Source organism: Brassica napus, chromosome C6 (assembly GCF_020379485.1).
Source record: "Brassica napus cultivar Da-Ae chromosome C6, Da-Ae, whole genome shotgun sequence".
Classification (NCBI taxonomy): Eukaryota; Viridiplantae; Streptophyta; class Magnoliopsida; order Brassicales; family Brassicaceae; genus Brassica; species Brassica napus.
Genome location: NC_063449.1, coordinates 40,507,443 through 40,527,068, shown reverse-complemented (window position 1 = coordinate 40,527,068; position 19,626 = coordinate 40,507,443). Strand labels below are relative to the sequence as shown.

The 19,626-nt window shown below is 29.6% G+C and overlaps 1 protein-coding gene across 1 annotated transcript; it reads right to left on the bottom strand.

Annotated features, from left to right (window-relative positions):
* Window positions 1-14,063: 14,063 nt before the first annotated feature.
* LOC125589013 (probable pectate lyase 5) lies at window positions 14,064-15,945 on the bottom strand. The gene is made up of 4 exons (XM_048761107.1): window positions 15,742-15,945; window positions 14,921-15,661; window positions 14,692-14,830; window positions 14,064-14,593 (listed from the first exon to the last, which is right to left on the bottom strand). The coding sequence occupies exons 1-4, from the start codon at window positions 15,858-15,860 to the stop codon at window positions 14,372-14,374; spliced, it is 1,221 nt and encodes a 406-aa protein (XP_048617064.1). The 5' UTR covers window positions 15,861-15,945; the 3' UTR covers window positions 14,064-14,371.
* Window positions 15,946-19,626: the final 3,681 nt, after the last annotated feature.

The following is a 19,626-nucleotide window of genomic DNA, read 5'->3' as shown; positions in this document are numbered from 1 at the left end:
ATCTTATGTGCATAATGCTATAGATAACATACTTTCACGTAGGGGTGTTCAATCCGGATATCTGTTCTGTTTGTTCGGTTTTTTGGTTTTTCGGTATTTCGGTTAGTAAAATATAACTACCATTCTAAATTCATATTTACTTCGGTTCGGTTTGGTTTATATACCGTCGGTTTTCGGTTTATTCGATTTTATACCAAAAAACATAATTCTTTATTTTGGGATCATATTATATGAATTTTAGATTCTTGTTGTCAACACATTCATTTATTAAAAAATATTATAAATTTAAATAAAAGAACAAAAATAAAAAATGTTTCTATCATCTAATAAAATAATCAAATCTATAATTAAAATCAAAGCTCAAAATTTTGATAATAAAAATAAAAAACAAAAAATAAAACAGAAGCACGAAGCACAAAAAATAAGTTATTATATTCTTTCATAATTAGCGTTCATCAAAGTCATGTTTCTTATATTAAACACGAAACTCTATTCGTTTATAGATAAAAAAAAATTGTGAAGAATTTCAACTAATTGTTATCATCAAATTTATAATCTTTATTTCAATTTAGTCAATGCTAAATTAAAGCAAAAATATCAAAAGAAGACTAAGAAAATAAGAAGCATGTTTGCGATGAATTGTTATTTAATTATAGTTCAAGTGTTTTACAAATCAATATTATTTTATTATTGTAAAAAATATGGTAATAGTTATTAGCAAAAAAATTAACTTATGATTTTCATACGTTGTTATAAACTATATACATATTTACATGTTTCTATTTTTTGATCGGTTTTATTCGGTTTATTCGGTTTTATCGGTTATATAACGAACCATATCCAAATCCTACGGTTTTTTTAAAAATCATATCCATTCGGTTTGTATGGTATATATCAAATCCAAACCATATTATCTATTTCGGTTTGGTTCGGTTCGGTATGGTTCGATTTTACCGTATTGAACAGCCCTACTAGTTTCACGTATAAACAATGAAAAAATGTTGACAAAAAAAAATTCAGATAACTATATTGTTTTTACCTCTCAGGCATCGTCAGAGAGAGATAGGTTTTCAGATAATTATATTTTGCACTCCAGTGCCTATATATGATTTGATTCTAGAGCGATACATTGACACCAAAACATATATTGTACATATGTGTTTGTATAATAAATAAATAATAGATTTTGACCGCACTTTAAAAAGCGCGGGATTTGTCTCATTTATAAACATTTGATTTTATAACCTATAGTTTTATTATCATACTATAGTTTACGAATCATTATAAATATTTTAAATTTGTATAGAAGAAATATATAATGTATTTTGTGTAGATGTGTAATATGTAACATTAAATATTAATTCTATGTTGTTCAAAAAAAAATATAACTCTAGAGGCAATATATTGATATGGTGGTCTATGATGCTTATTTAATCTTTACTCTTTTGGATTTGAAAATTAACTGAATCATCACTTGAGATCACCAAACACACTCGAGTTACTCATATCTTTAGTCATTTTGAGAATGGAATATATTTGTGTTCGTTTTCAAGAGTTAGATTATTTGATGTTGGCATTTTCTCTAATTGTTATATAGTAATGTCTTATAATTCTGCAACATATACTATTTAAAATTTTAAATAAATCCAAACTCTCATGAATCATATGGTGGCTGTGGTATAGGTGGAATATTCTCAGGGCAATCAGGGTCTTCTCTACCGAACTTCTCGAACTCTCACAGTCATGTTTCCTCAGCTCTAATGGCAGAAGCCATTGCTGTACATCGGGCGGTATCTCTTGCCGTGTTCTCAAACGTCCGATCCCTGGCAGTTCTATCCGACTCTTTGTCCCTGGTCAATTTATTGAACAAAGGCGAGACTCAACCTGAACTGTTCGATATCATGTTTGACATCTATCACTTTATCCCTCTGTTTGATGTAATTTCTTTCCATTTTATCTCTCGAAACTTCAATGTGGAAGCCGATTTGGTGGCAAAATCAGCCTTTGCTGGGTCTGTAATGAACTCCTCTGTTGGAGCTTAGACTCCAATGAGAAATGAAATGCTTGTTTGTTCAAAAAAAAAAAAAAAAAAAAAAAAAAACATAAACCCTTGTCCTATTCTTCCCGAAGAAACCCATAAAATCATTATTAACCATTGTTAAACCAACCACAATGTACACATGTGATAACAGTGTCTCCTTAAATCTAGAGTCACCCAAAATAAACCATATATGAAAACCAACTAAATCTCCTATATCTAGTTTGAGACGAACTACTTTGGCATCTTATTCTAATATAATCACAAACTCCTCCAAAGTTAAAAGACCACACACTTCCTATGTATGAGCATTTCAAAATCATATTAACCATTTCCTTGGCCAAAAGAGATGACCGAAATAGCTTTAAACCATTCTACCTCCACTACAATGATCATCAGTCCACCCACTGATATGCCGGAGGATATAACAAAGATTGACATGGCCCTGAAACCACTCAGACTTTCGTGAAAAATAATTTAACATCTGGTCATACAATACGTAAAAAGACCCGCCAAACTTTCTATTCCATAGATCTATACTTAACCTTACGGATATAGTCCATAATGAAACCAAAAGAGCACCATCCAAGGTAACAAAAGAGAAGAAGAAAGTAATATTGGTACATCAATACATATAAGGAGATTACGTGCTTAGCAATCGAGTAATATGGTATTTAATACTTTGATTAATAGTTAGATATTGCTTGATTGTAGGCGGATATAATTTAGAATATTTCTTCTTTTAAAAATAATTGATTACCATCTAACAAACCTTATATAATTCGGAAGTAACAGTTTTTTGCAGATATTCGTTTGCTTTATCAGGCATTTAATAAATAGATATTCCTTAATTGTAGGGAAGATTTACTTGGTAAGTTTTTCAAAAACAGGTGGTATATATATAATGTTTGGTTAAACTATATTTAGGTGGTTTGATTTAAGTGTTAAACATGGTTTAGGTCAATGGCATTAGAATGTAAATATTTAAGAAAAATCAGGATTAAATTTTATTTGTACTTCTGTTTTAATAGTTTAGATAAGTCGTATCTATATTATATGTGAGCGTTTATGTATATGAACAGAAGCATCCTCTGTGCATGTATGTAGGGGATTGAGTTAGAGGGTAGGACCAATAAGGGACCCTGAGCAAATCCTTGTTTTAAGGAATGTTATTGTTACCTACTTCCTTGTTTTGGGGCTGTCATTTGTTTTGTCGTCTTTTATGGCGTATTCTTCGTTTATTACATGAACTTCTACAGCTTACTGTGAAAAAAATATAGAAGGCTGAAACTGTATTATGTTGTATATATTATTTGAGATTTTATATTCTTTCCGTTTCAAATTATATGATATTTTATAAGGTTTATGTTATTTTAAAATATATAATATTTTGAGATTTTAAGATTTAAATTTATTAGAAACTGTTAAACTAACAAAATTTTATAGTATTTTTTATAATTTGTTGAACGATTTTAAAATTATATTTTTTAAAATAATTTTTAGGAAAATATAATATTTTTAATCTTTGAGCACTAAAAACATCATATATTATAAAAATGAGGGAGTAGTGCATTTGTAGATTTGCGAAAAACGAAATTTAAACCGTAATGACGAACAAGCATAACTTTAAACAAAAACTTTACTGTAAACCAACACAAAACGAACTACCAATATTTTTATAGCAACGGTCAAACATGTGGTTCAAAGTAGAATTATTAAACCACGAAGCATACCACATAGTATAATAACATAAAATTAGTATACACTTTTACTCCATGTTCCTAATTGCGCTACGCATCACTCGGACGGTTGGACCTAGCGAATTGATGGTAACTCGAAAATTAATCGACGATTAATCGGAGATTAATTTTAAAACTTTTTCGTGTATATATAGAGATATATGTATATAATTTGTTAAGAATATACAACAAATATGCCGGTTCAAGTGGTTTGTAACTGATATAACTATTTAATAGCTCAAGTTCAAAACCCAATAGATGCTATTTTAATACTTTTTTTTAAGCGAAGGACAAAATTGTAATTCTCATATTATCTCTCTCATTTAACCTAACCATTCTTCTGCCTTCCTCTTAGGTTATTTCTCTCTTTCAACAAGTTTATATTGGATTCTATTAGTTTTTCTTACAAATCCGATTAAAACAAACCCGTTAACAAAAACTAAAACAAAAATGAAGTTTTATTAGAAATCCCAATTTTATGGCCGAGTAGAGCCACATCGGGACGGTGGTCCTCCGCCTCACATATTTTCGCCGGATACTCAACTGCGTAGAGCGCGTTTTTGGACATGGCTTTTACTATGATGAAAAATAGAAGAACTCATTTACTTGTCATAGTTTTCTTTTAGTTTTCTGGTTTGCAAGCTAAAAAGGCACATTTGTGTAGGGAGATACCAACCCTTTATTGCAGAAGTTATTTATTGGCAGAAATCTAATCGTTGTTGGCCGTCGCGGTGAAGGAGAAAACGATCCCTTAAAACACTTTTTCGCACTTGACACGTGCAGGTATAGGACCGTGGTGGCCATTATTTGTAGGTTTGATCGGCAAGATTATGTTTTCTAATTATTAGGCTGCGTTGGGCTAACGGAAAGATTTCTTAGAATATTTCTGTTTACATATTTGGGTCTTCTTAACTTGGGCCCAATATAATTGGAAAACAAAACAAACTAATTCAAATGCAGTTGAGGTTTAGGGATGTGGATGGTTACAGTTTAAAACATTACTAGGTTAAGACCTGCGCCTTGCGCAGGGTAAATTTATATGAAAATTATTTAAGAAATATCGTATAGAAAATGAAATTTATATTATTGATCGAATTAATATTTTTGGGCCTTAAACAATTTTTTTAAAACTTTTTTGTTAACCACATAATTTATTTACTAATGAACTGGTCTCATTTTTAAAAATATTTTAGGTCAAAAAATTATTTATCACATAAAAACCTAACGTTTAGGCCGAAGAATTTCATGCCTACTATTTGGTTACAATGAAACTATATCAACTCGGTTTTATATCATGATTTAGCAATTTAAAAGTTAATTATGGTTATGAGAAATTTACATTCACGTGTTAATCATATCTATCTTTGATATTTTTTTTCATTTTTGTGTTATTTTGGTTATTTGCTCAATATAAATATTAATTTTTGAGTCTATTCTCATTTATTTCTTTTATTTTGGTCTGAGATTTAGAAAATGTTTAAGATTCAAAATTATTAAAGAGATACATACTTAAGTTAAAATATGTGCCTTGTGCAAAATAAATATTTTATATTTTTGTGCATATTATGAAATAATAAAATAATAATTATATATTAAATAACTAAGAAATCAGTTACTATTATGTAATAAATTGGTTTGCATATATAAATCAAATGACAGCTCTTGTATATTCGCAATTATTTTAGAATAAATAAATCAAAACAATCAATCTTATCTATCGTATATGATATATAATTAAATTTAAACGATATGAAATATATATATAGATATATTAACATAAACACATATTAAAATAAAATTATTTTTTTTATATGATTTTATTATCATTGTATCTTATTATAAAAAAATTAAACATTGATCACAAAAGTTTATGTGAGACTTTTAATAGTTATAGTAATTTATACTCGTTTTGAAAAATTCAAAATACAACATATACAAAAAAACTCTAAAATTTTAATATACGATTAATATAATTGTGTAATTTATTTTAATAATAAAGCATTAAACAAAAATGATAGAAAGTATACAGATTATTAGCAAATCTTCATTATTTAAAATCATTAATTACTATATATATCATAATCATATTAGGTACTTCCGTAGGTTTTATTTAAGTAAATAATATATAATAAATTTCAATTTGATAATTGAATGGTCCATAATAGACATACTATATAATATAACATTCTTTAGCAATTTAATTTTGGACTAACAAAATTCTCAATTGATTTTTAAGTCGCCACGTAAACAAATTAACATTCTAGTTACGTGACAACCTAGCACAACATTTTTTTAATTAGTAACTATAGGTTCTAAACTTTTTAAATGTTTCTCTATTAATATATAGGGGATGTTAAACCATTGATCATTAATTTTTTACATAATAATTTTAATAGTTTTTGTAATTTTGTCGTTTTTAAAAATTTTAAATATAATATATACGAAAAAATCTATATTTTAATTTTATAGCTAATTTTATTGTTTAATTTATTTTAATAATATAAAATTAAACAAAAACAATGGATGAGATATAAATTGTTATCAAATATTTATTATTAGAATCATTAATTGTCATATATTTATATTAGTCATATTTGGTAATTCTGTAACTTTTATTTAAGGAAAGAAAAGAAAATAGTAATTGTACACTTTAATTAATTTTATGATTATTTTAATGAAAAGTATAATATATGGACCAACTTATTTTCTAAGGATTATGAATTTCATTCTGGTGATGACACGTGGCTACACTTAAATGTTGTAATGTTTCTCAATTAATATATAAGAGATTAAAAGTGCGTAACTAATTTCCCCGCTATCAACCGCAATACACAATTTTTGCGGTTGATAGCGGTTATTGGCGTTTTGCAACAATTGTAAAAAACACTATAAATTGCTTCAAACAATTCTAAACCTTTTAAATTCAAAAGATGATTTTATCTAACGTTTGAATTATGGACGTTTAAAGCAGAGTAATTTTTTTTTTAAACTATATAAATATAAAAATTAAAATTAAAATATTCAATTAAAATATTAAATTGAAATAATAGAAATGCTAAAATATATATTATATTTTAATTTATAAAATAAAACTTTGAAATAAATATATTTTCTATAGTTTTTTAAAAACATAATGGTATAATTTTATAAATATAATTTTATGTTTATCATAATAATATGCTTTTAATATTTTTATAATTATATAAAATGTAAATATTGTTAATTTATTATTTAACCACTATTGCATTTAGTAGTTAATCACGCAGAAGTATCCAACAAATGCAGAAATTTCTAACTGTTGTACCAGTCGTACAAATATCTTAATAACGCTTAAAAAATTGTAACCACCCGCATCCGCAAACGTCCGCAACCGCAACCCTTGATGTTAAACTAATCAAGCCACATATGTAAAAATTAATTATAAAACTGATAGTTTTAAAACCCAATAATAAAATAATAAATAATGAATATAAAAATTATAAGTGTAATATTATAATAAATATAAAAATTATATTTATAAAATCATAGTATTAAAATTTTAAGAATTGGTTTTGGATATATATATATATATAGTAAATATTTTTTAATATATATATATATATATCTAAATAATTATAGTAAATATTTTTTAAAAAATATTTATAATATAAATTGAAATATAATATGTATTAGTATTTATATTATCTCAATTAAAAAAAGTAATTTAAAATTATTTATTTTTTTATTTATATAAAATAAAACAAATTTACCCTTCCGCAACCACCCTCTAACTCTGCTTTTGATTTTGAGAAGTTTGAAGCGGTACATAATGGTTTATAGCTTTATTTTGTGATTGTTGTAAAACGTCAAAAATTCGCTACCAATTGCAAAAACTGCTTTGTGGATGGTGCGGAAAAACCGATCAGACCCTAAATCGGCTGACGTGAAACGTTTTGAACAAATCTAGACGTTCAGATCATTTGTTATTAGTTCGAATTGAGGTTAGATTTTTGGGGATTTTGAATTTAGCCTCCTAAGTGTCATTAAGATTTTATATATGTCTGCTCTGATTTGATTAATAATACTAGACTCATAAAATTTTCTAACTCTTTCTAAATTTTTATCATAATTTTTGGATTTGAACTTATTTCAGGCTTTTTATGTTCAAGAATAACTTATTTCAGGTTTAATTAATAATAATTTTGGTTCGTGTATTTTTTTACCGTTGGATCAAGATATGAAATTGAGTAGTTAGGATATTTATTTAGGTTTTGAATACTCCTTTTAGGCTTAGATACTAATTCACATTTTTAGGTCAAGTTTTTTGGAGGTTTTCAGATGCTTGTTCGAATTCGAGCTGGATTCAAATAATACATGATACTCAAAATGTCATTATACAAATCAGAGCTTATGGTCTGGTGGTGATTAACTCGAGGACAAAACCCAATATGATGAACCTGCAAGGGTTCGAGTTCCGGCCACTGGAGAATTAACATTTCAGCATCGCTAGGATCAAGAGACTGACACATAGACTGAAAACGTAGACTACTAACATATGGTTAGTCTAGATTCACTTCTATGAGGGGGCCAAGATAACCTTGTATAATTCAATTAAAAAAATGTCACTAAACAAAATACATTGGAATATTTTCATGTTTTCCGGTTTGGATCCGGTTCAAATCTAGATTTACAAAATGTCCATAATTAAGAATTTTTGTTTTTTGAATACCAGCTAAATTCTAAAAAATTTATTTGGACATGGCAATCTCTGAATAGATTTGAAGTATTAGAACAATTACAAACCTTCGTGTATAATCTATTATAAAAATCATATATGTAGGTATATCCCCTATATATTAATTGAGGAACATTTGAAAAGATGTAACCTCAATTTTGTATTAATTAAAATAGGCCCCAATGCATAGGTGGCACTCAATTAGGTAGTCAATTACATTCAATTGAAAAATAAGTAGGTCCACATTCAATTTTTATATGTTGTTAGATACATAAGTTGGTCAAACTATATGATATAATGATATGATATGTTATTTTCTTTCCTTAAATCAAACCTACGGAATTACCATAAATGACTAATATATATATGACAATTAATGATTTTAATAATAAAGATTTGATAACAATTTATATCTCCTCCATCATTTTTTGTTTAATTTTATATTATTAAAATAAATTAAACAATCAAATTAGCTATAAAAGTAAAATTTAGATTTTTTCGTATATGTTATATTTTGAATTTTTAAAAACGACAATAAATGACTAAAACTATTAAAATTATTATGTTAAAAATTAATGATCAATGGTTTAACATTTTTATTATAAGAAGATACACATGATTTTAAAACCATATGAGTAAAAAATATCATTTAATAATAAAATAAATATATATATATAGATTAAACACTATATACCATAGGATTACATAAATATTTTAATATTAAAAGTTTCAATGAATTTTCAAGAACATTTATAAATTATAAACTTATTAAAGATTTCAGATTGAAAATTTTGTTATCGATGATTCAAATATTTTGTTATAAAATGATATGAATGATCATAGAACCGTATGATTATAAATTCTTATTTAATAAATAACTATATAAAATATACTATTCTTAGAAAAATAGGTTGGTTAATCTTAACTTATATTACACTTTTTATTAAACTAACTATCGAATTGATAAATAACGTACAAAAAAATGTTTTGCACTTTCCTTAAATAAAAGCTACGAAATTACCTAATATGATTAACATATATGTGAAAATTAATTATTATGAATAATAAATATTTGATAACAATTTTTGTATCTTATTTCTGTTTAAAAATTTTATATTATTAAAAGATATTAAAAATCACATTAAATATATAATAAAAAACATTTATATTTTTTTATATGTTATATTTTGAATTTTTCAAAACGTCTATAAATTATTAGAAATTTGAAGATCACCACTCTTAAAATTTTGTGATCAATAGTTTATTTTTTTTGTCATAATAAGTTACAAATGATCATAAAATTGTATTAATATGAACTTTTATTTAATATTATAAGAAGATACACATGATTTTAAAACCATATGAGTAAAAAATATCATTTAATAATAAAACATATATATATATATATATATAGATTAAACTATATACCATAAGATTACATAAATATTTTAATATTAAAACTTTCAATGAATTTTCAAAAACATTTATAAATTATAAACTTATTAAAGATTTCACATTGAAAATTTTGTTATCGATGATTTAAATATTCAGTTATAAAACGATATGAATGATCATAGAAGTGTATGATTATAAATTTTATTTAATAAATGACTATATAAAATATACTATTCTTAAAAAAATAGGTTGGTCCATCTTAACTTACATTATATTTTTTATTAAACTAACTATCGAATATTCGAATTGATAAATAATCTACCAAATATTGTTTTTGCACTTTCCTTAATTAGAAGCTACGAAATTACCTAATATGATTAACGTATATATGAAAATTAATTATTATGAATAATAAATATTTGATAACAATTTTGGTATCTTAGTTCTTTTTTTAATTTTATATTATTAAAAGATATTAAAAAATCACATTAAATATATAATAAAAACATTTATATTTTTTCTTATATGTTATATTTTGAATTTTTCAAAACGTCTATATATTATTAGAAATTTGAAGATTCTCACTCTGAAAATTTTGTGATCAATAGATTATTTTTTTTTGTTATAATAAGTTACAAATGATCATAAAATATAACGCATATGAATTTTTATTTAATAAATATTCAAACTAAATAATATATATATACTAATGATTTAAAGCAACAAGATTGGCTGATCAATTTAGTTGTCAAGTTGAAATCTTTCAAAAGTATGTGAAAGACTAAAGTCAAAGTAAATATGGATTTAGAATAGTAGTTATATTTTACTAACTAAAATACCGTAAAAAACCGAACCGAATCGAAACCAACCCGATATCTGGATTGAACACCCCTAATCCAAATGAAGCCAAACTATTGTCTCATTCTCCAAAATATAATAAAAATAATAACTTAATTCTGCGCAAGGCGCGGGTCTTATCCTAGTAGTATATTATAACTTAAGTGTTAATTAAAAAATATTTTCCTTTTTCCCATAGAGCTGAGGAATCATTGATTTGTAACGTTTTATTTGTAAATTTTTTTGTGGGTCGTCTCAAAAACTTACTGGCTTGAAAGTCAAATAACATTATGTACCTTCTGTCTTCTGCCGACAATGCTCGTGAATGCTCCTCAAGCTTTCTTTGTTTGTTTGGTTGAAACCAATTTTAATTATTTGGATCTTAGCACTATTGCGGATGAATAAACAAAAAAAAAAATGAAGAAGTTTAATAGCTGAATTAAACTTGTATTGATAGGTATATGCGAAGTGGAACTTGACTCTTGTTTTTTCTTCTTTTGCGTAGGAACAAGCTACTATGAACGTGAAGGTTGTGTCCCATTCCAAATTCCAAAAAGAAAACTATCACATGGTATAGCAATTGGTTTATTTATTCCGAATTAGCTCAAAATCTCAAATTAACAAAAGCAGAAAGAGAGAAATAATCCTCCACCGACAAAGTTTAATTCCATAATGACAACGATATGATTCTCAATCAAATTAATTTTGGAACCCGTGAGGTATGACGTTTTTGAACTTCATTGCTCCAGTGATACATTCGTCACATGATTAATTAGATAAAGGCAACATTTAATGTTTCATCCTAAAGTCACACTGAAAATGATTTCGGCTCCTCCTTAATTTCACCTTGTCTCGGGAACACAAGAGCAAGAAAAATAGCTAGATCTAGTCCAAATAGTGAAGGATTCCGATCTTAGTTTTGTCAGACTCACAAAAAAACACTCTTGACAGTTGCCTCTCTCACTTATCACACAGATCTTGTAGACAAATTAAATGCCATCCCAAAAACATAAGCATATTTTCTCAACCGGGAAACGTTTGTATTCGGGCACAAAATTTATTTTATACACTGCAGAAAATTCTACTTTTTTATTAATAGGAGTTTTAGTTATAATTTTATATGGTTTGAATGAACCAACATTAAATTTAAAACTATTAGGAAATCAGACCTATCCGGTCACATTCGAAATACTATTTTTATTGCTTTTGTCGTTAAATCTCCGATTATATTTTTACTTACTTGGTTACCCGACACCCACGGCGAAACACATTACAGTACATGTATGCTTCTCGCTGGAATCTTATTAAAAATGGGAGCATATGGATTGGTTCGAATCAATATGAAATTATTACCTCCCGCTCATTTGATGTTTTCTCCTTGGTTGATGGTAGTCGGTACAATACAAATAATTTATGCAGCTTCAACATCTCTCGGTCAACGTAATCTAAAAAAGAGAATAGACTATTCTTATGTATCTCATATAAGTTTTATAATTATAGGTATTGGTTCTATAACGGATCTTGGGCTTAATGGAGCTATTTTACAAATAATCTCTCATGGATTTATCAGCGCTACACGGTTTTTCTTGGCAGTAACTAGTTATGATAGAATCCGGCTTGTTTATCTTGATCAAATGGGTGGAAAGGCTATATCCATTCCAAAGATATTTACAATGTTCACCATCTTATCGATGGCTTCCCTTGCATTATCGGGCATGAGTGGTTTTGTTGCAGAATTAATCATTTTTTTGAGAATAATTACCAGCCCAAAATATTTCTTAATTTCAAAAAATTTAATTATTTTTGTAATGACAATTAGAATGATATTAACTCCTATATATTTATTATCTATGTCACGTAAAATGTTCTATCGATACAAGTTAATTAATGCCAAAACTTTTTTTTTTATTCTGGACCACGAGAGTTATTTCTTTCAATCTATATTCTTCTACCCATAATTGGTATCAGGATTTATCCTGATTTTGTGCTCTCATTAGCAAGTGACAAGGTCGAATCCATTTTATCTAATTATTGTTATGGATAGTTTTCAGAAAATAAAAAACATTAAATTGAATTATAATAAGAAGTCTTTGATTTTTGTATTGTGAGAACCTTTTGAATCATTGTACTACTTGATTCAAAAGGTTCTTGATGATTTACTACTAAAACTAAATTAGATTTCTTAACATATGTGAAGTTATAAATATATGCTATTTTTTATTTGGATTCTTTTCTTTTTTTGTTAATGTTTTAGTTAATTCGATGTAAATGAACCATAAGTAACTAGGTCTGGGCAAAATAACCGGAATCGAAGAACCGAACCTGAACCGAACCGAAATACCCGAAACCGGAACCAGACCAATACCCTCAAATACCCGAACAGTTTCTATATTTTTATATCCGAAATAACCGAACCGAACCGAAACCGAACCGAGAACCGAACCGAGAATCAAACGGGTACCCGAATATATAAAAATATTAGTTATATATACATATAACATCACTAAATATATATTTTTAATTTAAAATTCTATTAAAAGTATCTGAAAATAGTTGAGGGTAACAAAATTATTATAAAGTGTTCAAACTACCCGAAACTATCCAGATAGTTTTATTCGAAATATCCAAAGTAATCCGAATTGTCCTATTTTTTTATCTAAATCATCCTAATTATTTGATATTTTACCCTAAATACCCGATATTTTATCCAAATTATCCAAACTACCCGAACTATCCGAATCCGAACCGGATCCAAAAGAGACCAAACTTTTTCCGGATATTTTCCGGTTCTTACATTTACTATCCGAACCGAAACTATCCGAACCGAACCAAACCAAAAATAGATTAAGTACTAAATAATCCTCTAGCCCCTATCCGAACTACCCGAAACCCGAAATACTCGAACCGAACCGAACTGATACCCGAAATGCCCAGACCTAACCATAACTATGTAAATCTATTCCTAAAAGATTGACGCCAAAATAGCATATCCAAATTAAAAGAAAACCTAGCAAAACCACAATTGCAGAATTTATACCTCGAGCATTCCTATTTGTTTTAATATGTAAATAAATTGCGAAGATAGTCCAAGTAATAAATGCCCAGGTTTCTTTCGGATCTCAATTCCAATAAAAACCCCATGTTTCATTAGCCCATACAGCTCATGAAAGAATGCCGATGGTTAAAAAGATAAATCCGAGACTAATAATACGAAAACCTCCAATAATCTAATTGTTCAATCAATTGATACCTATAATAATTTCTAGAAAAACTAGAAATAATGTTTTGTTGTATTAAAATGGAATTTCTCTCACATTTCAACTTCAAATGCAACATCCAGTTGATAATTAAGCTGTTGATTTCATTTATTATAATATAAATATAGAATCAACAATCTTGCAGCACTTGAACACATCCCGCACCACGACATACATATGTCCCTAGCCAAAAAGTTTAAAAGAAACCCATTGGTCCAAAGGGAATCAATACAATACTTTAATACTTTAGTATACACATCAAGTCCAACTTACAGCTTTAACCCTCCCCATAATAAAAAAACTAACGGGCAACAAAATATTGACATAGTAGGACGAGCACATCCTTCTTCAATTTAATTAGCTACATTATAACTTTAGTAGGTGGATCAGATTAACATCGAGATCCTTTCTTACAAGAGAGAGCACCAGCATTGCCCGTGACGGAAGCTACCAACGAGGATGGTCTAGCGGACAGACTAGAAGCTTTTGCATACATTGAAGAAGCTCTTCCACCTGAGGGCGTAAAAAACGCACCGTTTAGGAACAAGTCGCCTTCTGATCTCCAATTCCAATTCTTCCATTTGCTTTGTGGTGCATCTTCGTATTTAGTCACCTTTTTTAGAGCACGTAGTTGTAATTTAGTTTATAATCTCATATATATGGCTACAAATAGAAAATATATGTTTCGTAAAATTATTAGCTCTTAGTTACCTCTTTAAAGACTTTATTATTTGGAGCGAGAAATCTATTGCCTTGACTGTTAATCGTTGGAGCCGCACTCCCACCAATTGCATACATTCCCCAATGCGTATAATCGTTATTTACCACATGAAAATATCCATGCCTACATCTGCCAATTTCCAAAAATGATAGGCTTTTAGTTCAAATAATATCAAACCTGTGTAGAAAAAAACTAAAAAGTTAACTTTATTTTTTTTACCTGGGCATTCTCTGAACAAGCCCTTCACCAAAATGATTAAAAGCAATGGTGACTTGCATGTTCTTGTCTCTCGTGTACGAATCACTGTGTCCCAAAAGCATCACTTTGTCGTGGTGCGTCAAGTAGTTATTAGAGATCGTAATGGCCGTCGACCCATGGATCACGTCGACCAGACCGTCCTCGCAGTTCGACAACGAGCAATGGTCTACCCACACGTGGGATCCACCAAAAATAGAGACGGCGTCACCATCAGATGCAGTCCTCCATCCATAATGCGACGGTGAGTCTCTGACGTAAGCATTGCCTCTCTTCTTGCAGTCGTGGATGCTTATGCCGTGAATGATGATGTTGGTCACGTACTGGACAGTGATGCACGCGCCGCCTGCGATGTGGGCGTTCGCTCCACGTCCATCTATGGTCTTGAACGAGTTCATGATCAGCTCTTCTTTCAGCTTTATGACCATGTCACGTGCGAAGATGATCCATAGCGGTTCTTCCTGGATCACAGCGTGTCTTAGCGTTCCGGGTTTAGGGTTAACCGCGTCTTTGTCGCTCGGGTCGGTCACCACGTATATTTTGCCGTCACGGCCGCCTATTGCGCGTTTGCCAAACCCGATGGCGCAATCAGCTAGTCGTTGTCGGTTGTTCTCCCATTTGGGGTCGCATCTCCAGCAGTCGTCTATTGGATTTCCGGTCCCACATGAGAGGACACCAAGATTCCTCCTAGAAGCATTTATCTGTCTAAAAATATATACACAACAATGTTAAAATGCGGATGATACAAGAAAAATATATTCGAGAAAGATTTAGTTTATACGCACTGGTTAACTTCTTGAACTACGAGTTCAGGGTCGGAGACATGAGAGGAAGCAACGTAAGTCGGAGCTAGGACAAGGAAGAGACATGAGAAGAGGGAGAGAGACAAGTGAAGAAGTGTCATTCTCTTTATTGTCTCTGAAGAGGATGTTATTTAGTATATGAGATTTGAATGTTTTTGTTTGGTGATGAGATAAAATGGTGAGAAAGTGCTCTTTATATAGGAAAATCTCCTCCAATCAATTTATATTTTTAATAAAGAATGGCCCACTCTTTTCTGTTTCTTTTTATATGTACTAAAAGGAGAAATGATTGAAAAAATACATACGTATTGAATATGAATATGAATATGAATATGAATATGAATATGAATATGAATATGAATATGAATATGATAGAGAAAATAATCAAAATTAACTTGGTTCATATTATAACTTCTACGGGAGCTCTTGTGAGTTTCTGGATTGTATAGTTTAATAGTTAATACATAGTTTTCCAAGATCTTTGGGTAAGCACCTGGTTTTTTTCATCGGTGTGCATTATTTCACTTATCTTTCGAATGGTTGCTGATAGACAATGGAGCCGACGCAACCAGCCAAAAAAAGCTAGTATAAAGTACACCATCGGCTTTGATACATTACGTATGTTTCGCTGCGTACGGAAAACCTATGTTAAACTATCAAACAACTAGAAAAGAAATTTGGTTTTTCTAGTTCCAAGTTCTCAATTATTTTGCTCAATTTGACGGATATTCTAAGTGCATATGTACACATGTCAAGTGGATAATATAATATAAATATTTGATGAAAAATGTTTTGACAAACTAAGAGTATCAACGTCAAAGTCCTTAGAGAGTTTTATGACAAAATGTGGACTCCACTAACATATGGGTCCCACAAAAATTTTAAAAATCAATTCCAGAAAACACCAACTAAAGATCGGTAACTGCAGTGTTTTGGCAATGTTTGCGGGCCCTACCAATACGTGGCGACCTGCGATTAGCTTATTTTTAATTTAAAAAAAAAAAAAAACCTAATGATCGCTTATGCGATAACCATGGTCTAAGGTGGTGCAATTTCTTAATATGATTAGACTTCGTAAAAACATATTAGTGCGGAATTTATTGCAAAATTTTGGCTAAAATTAAGGGACGTGATAGGTGACAGATTATTTATTTTGAAAAGAAAAATTGTTGCGTAAACACAAGTTCGTTCGTGTTCGAGTCATTTGTTAAAGAACTTGAAGTCGTGGTCATACATAAACTTAATTTGTTAATTACAATAACTTGTGTAACAGTGTAAGTATAACGTATTAATGTTTAGCTTTCTTTAACTGGTGATTCTTTAATCACCTTTTTAATAAAACAAGACTTTTTATTGGGTTCACTCCCTAAGGTGAACTTTTAGGTTCACCAACCAATAAAAAATTATCATTTTAGATCTAGTATCTTTTAATTAAGGAAACAAAATAACTTGTCAAATTATATTATGCTTTTAAAATAAAAAATAAAAAATTAAATAAATAAAAATAACAATAGTTCTAAAAAAAATTATTTAAAAAAAAATATTTATTTTTAAGATTTAGAGTTTAGTGTTTAAGATTTATAATTTGGAATTTATCCAAATGTTTAGTGTTTTTCCAAGGGTTTAGGGTTTACCTAAGGGTTTAGGGTTTACCCAAGAGTTTAGGGTTTACCCAAGGGTTTAAGGTTTTCCCAAGGGTTTAGAGTTTAGGATTAGAGTTTAGGGTTTAGTGTTTTGTTAACAACATGTTTAGTGTTTTTCCAAGGGTTTAGGGGTTTACCCAAAGATTTAGGGTTTACCCAAGGATTTAGGGTTTACCCAAGGATTTAGGGTTTAGGATTTGAGTTTAGGGTTTAGTATTAGAGTTTAGGGTTTAGTGTTTTGTTGACAACATTTTTTTTTTTTTGAATTCGTTTTTTATATATTATTTTTATTTATTTTTAAATTTTATTTTGAAAAAATAATATAATTTGTCAAGTTATTTGGTTTCTTTAATTAAAAGATACTAGATTTAAAATGACAATTTTCTATTGGTTTGTGAACCTAAAGGTTCACCATAGGGGGTGAACCCAAGAATAACACATAAAACAATACTGTTATTGACCCAGGAAAAAACAATGCTGATAAAAATAAAACCAACTTGTATTGCGCGCCCGGCCAATCTCAACTGAAAAGAATATGTATGTTCTTAGTAATAAAAGTATGATTAACCCGGAGTTCTTAGGATGAACTTATCACTACAAGAAAACAACGGTATTTTGACGGACATTCCGACGGAAAATGAAATCCTTGGAATTTTCCGAGAAATTTCCGAGGAAACCCAAAATTTGGGTTTCCTCGGAATTTCCTCGGAATATACCGACGGAATTCCGAGGAAATATCAATCCGTCAGAATATTCCGAGGAAATTCCGAGGAAAAATGTGTTCCTCGGAAAAAACCGATGAATTCCGAGAAAATATTATAGGGATTTTACAAAATTCCGAGGAAATTCCGACGAACTAGTGATCGATCGATCCGTTTTTGGACATATACTCATCGATCGATCACATTGTTACGCTTTGGTCCATCTTAGTGATCGATCGATGCGTTTTTGGACATAAATCCATCGATCGATCCGTTTATAAAAAAACATTCGAGATTTTGAAACCCCAAACACTAGTTCCTCGGAATTTCCTCGGAATATTCCGAGGAAATTCCGAGGAACACTTGATATCCTCGATCGATCGATTGGATAATCTCATCGATCGATCACATTGTTACGCTTTGGTCCATCTTAGTGATCGATCGATGCGTTTTTGGACATAAATCCATCGATCGATCCGTTTATAAAAAAACATTCGAGATTTTGAAACCCCAAACACTAGTTCCTCGGAATTTCCTCGGAATATTCCGAGGAAATTCCGAGGAACACTTGATATCCTCGATCGATCGATGGGATAATCTCATCGATCGATCACATTGTTACGCTTTGGTCCATCTTAGTGATCGATCCATCTTAGTGATCGATCGATGCGTTTTTGGACATATATCCATCGATCGATCTGTTTAAAAAAAAATTGACGTTTTGAAACCCCAAACACTAGTTCCTCGGAATTTCCTCGGAATATTTCGACGGAATTCCGAGGAAGAAAAGGGTTTCCTCGGAATTCCCTCGGAATATTCCGAGGAAATTCCGAGGAAATAGGGTTTTTAAACCGAAAACAACGTTTTGCGGTTTGAATAACACCTATATAACCCTTATTAAGTGTCTTACGTTCATTATGAAGTCAAAAATTTGTTCCTTATCCTATAATAAACACTTTTCCGATTGTATGAACAAAATCCCCACAACATAAGAGAAACACTTATACACTTTAATGAACGGTAAAGGGAATACTTACAATTCGTTTTGAAATTTGTTATTTCATGGTTTATGCTCATCTATACAAAGAATCTTCAATGGTATGCATTACAATTGTATAAGAAATGAAATACGGCAAAAAAAATTGATGTTTTGAAACCCCAAACACTAGTTCCTCGGTATTTCCTCGGAAATTCCGAGGAACAATATAAATTAATAGAAATACATGCACAGGATATTCTTTTTCCTCGAATTAATGAAAATATTTCGAGGAAATTCCGACGGATATTTAAGTGGCCGTCGGAATTTCCTCGGAATATTTTCATTTAACCGGGCAAACAAGCCGCCAAATATTTCGCGAAAATTGAAATTGAAAATACTGAGGGAATTCCGACGGAAAATATCCGTCGGACCCAAGGTTTTATAAACTCGAAACGCATCTTCTTCCCCATTTCTCTCTTCTTCCTCTCCGGCGATCTCTCTCTCCTTCCGGCGTTCTCCACCTTCTCTCGCGACGATCTCTCCG

What these genes read in the sequence shown, in the direction of transcription:
- LOC125589013 (XM_048761107.1), bottom strand. Translation starts at nt 15,860, where the DNA reads ATGACACTTCTTCACTTGTCTCTCTCCCTCTTCTCATGTCTCTTCCTT. An exon ending in GTAGTTCAAGAAGTTAACCA is followed by an intron (nt 15,662 to 15,741) that starts GTGCGTATAAAC and finishes ATATATTTTTAG; the next exon opens with ACAGATAAATGCTTCTAGGA. An exon ending in CTTGTTCAGAGAATGCCCAG is followed by an intron (nt 14,831 to 14,920) that starts GTAAAAAAAATA and finishes GGAAATTGGCAG; the next exon opens with ATGTAGGCATGGATATTTTC.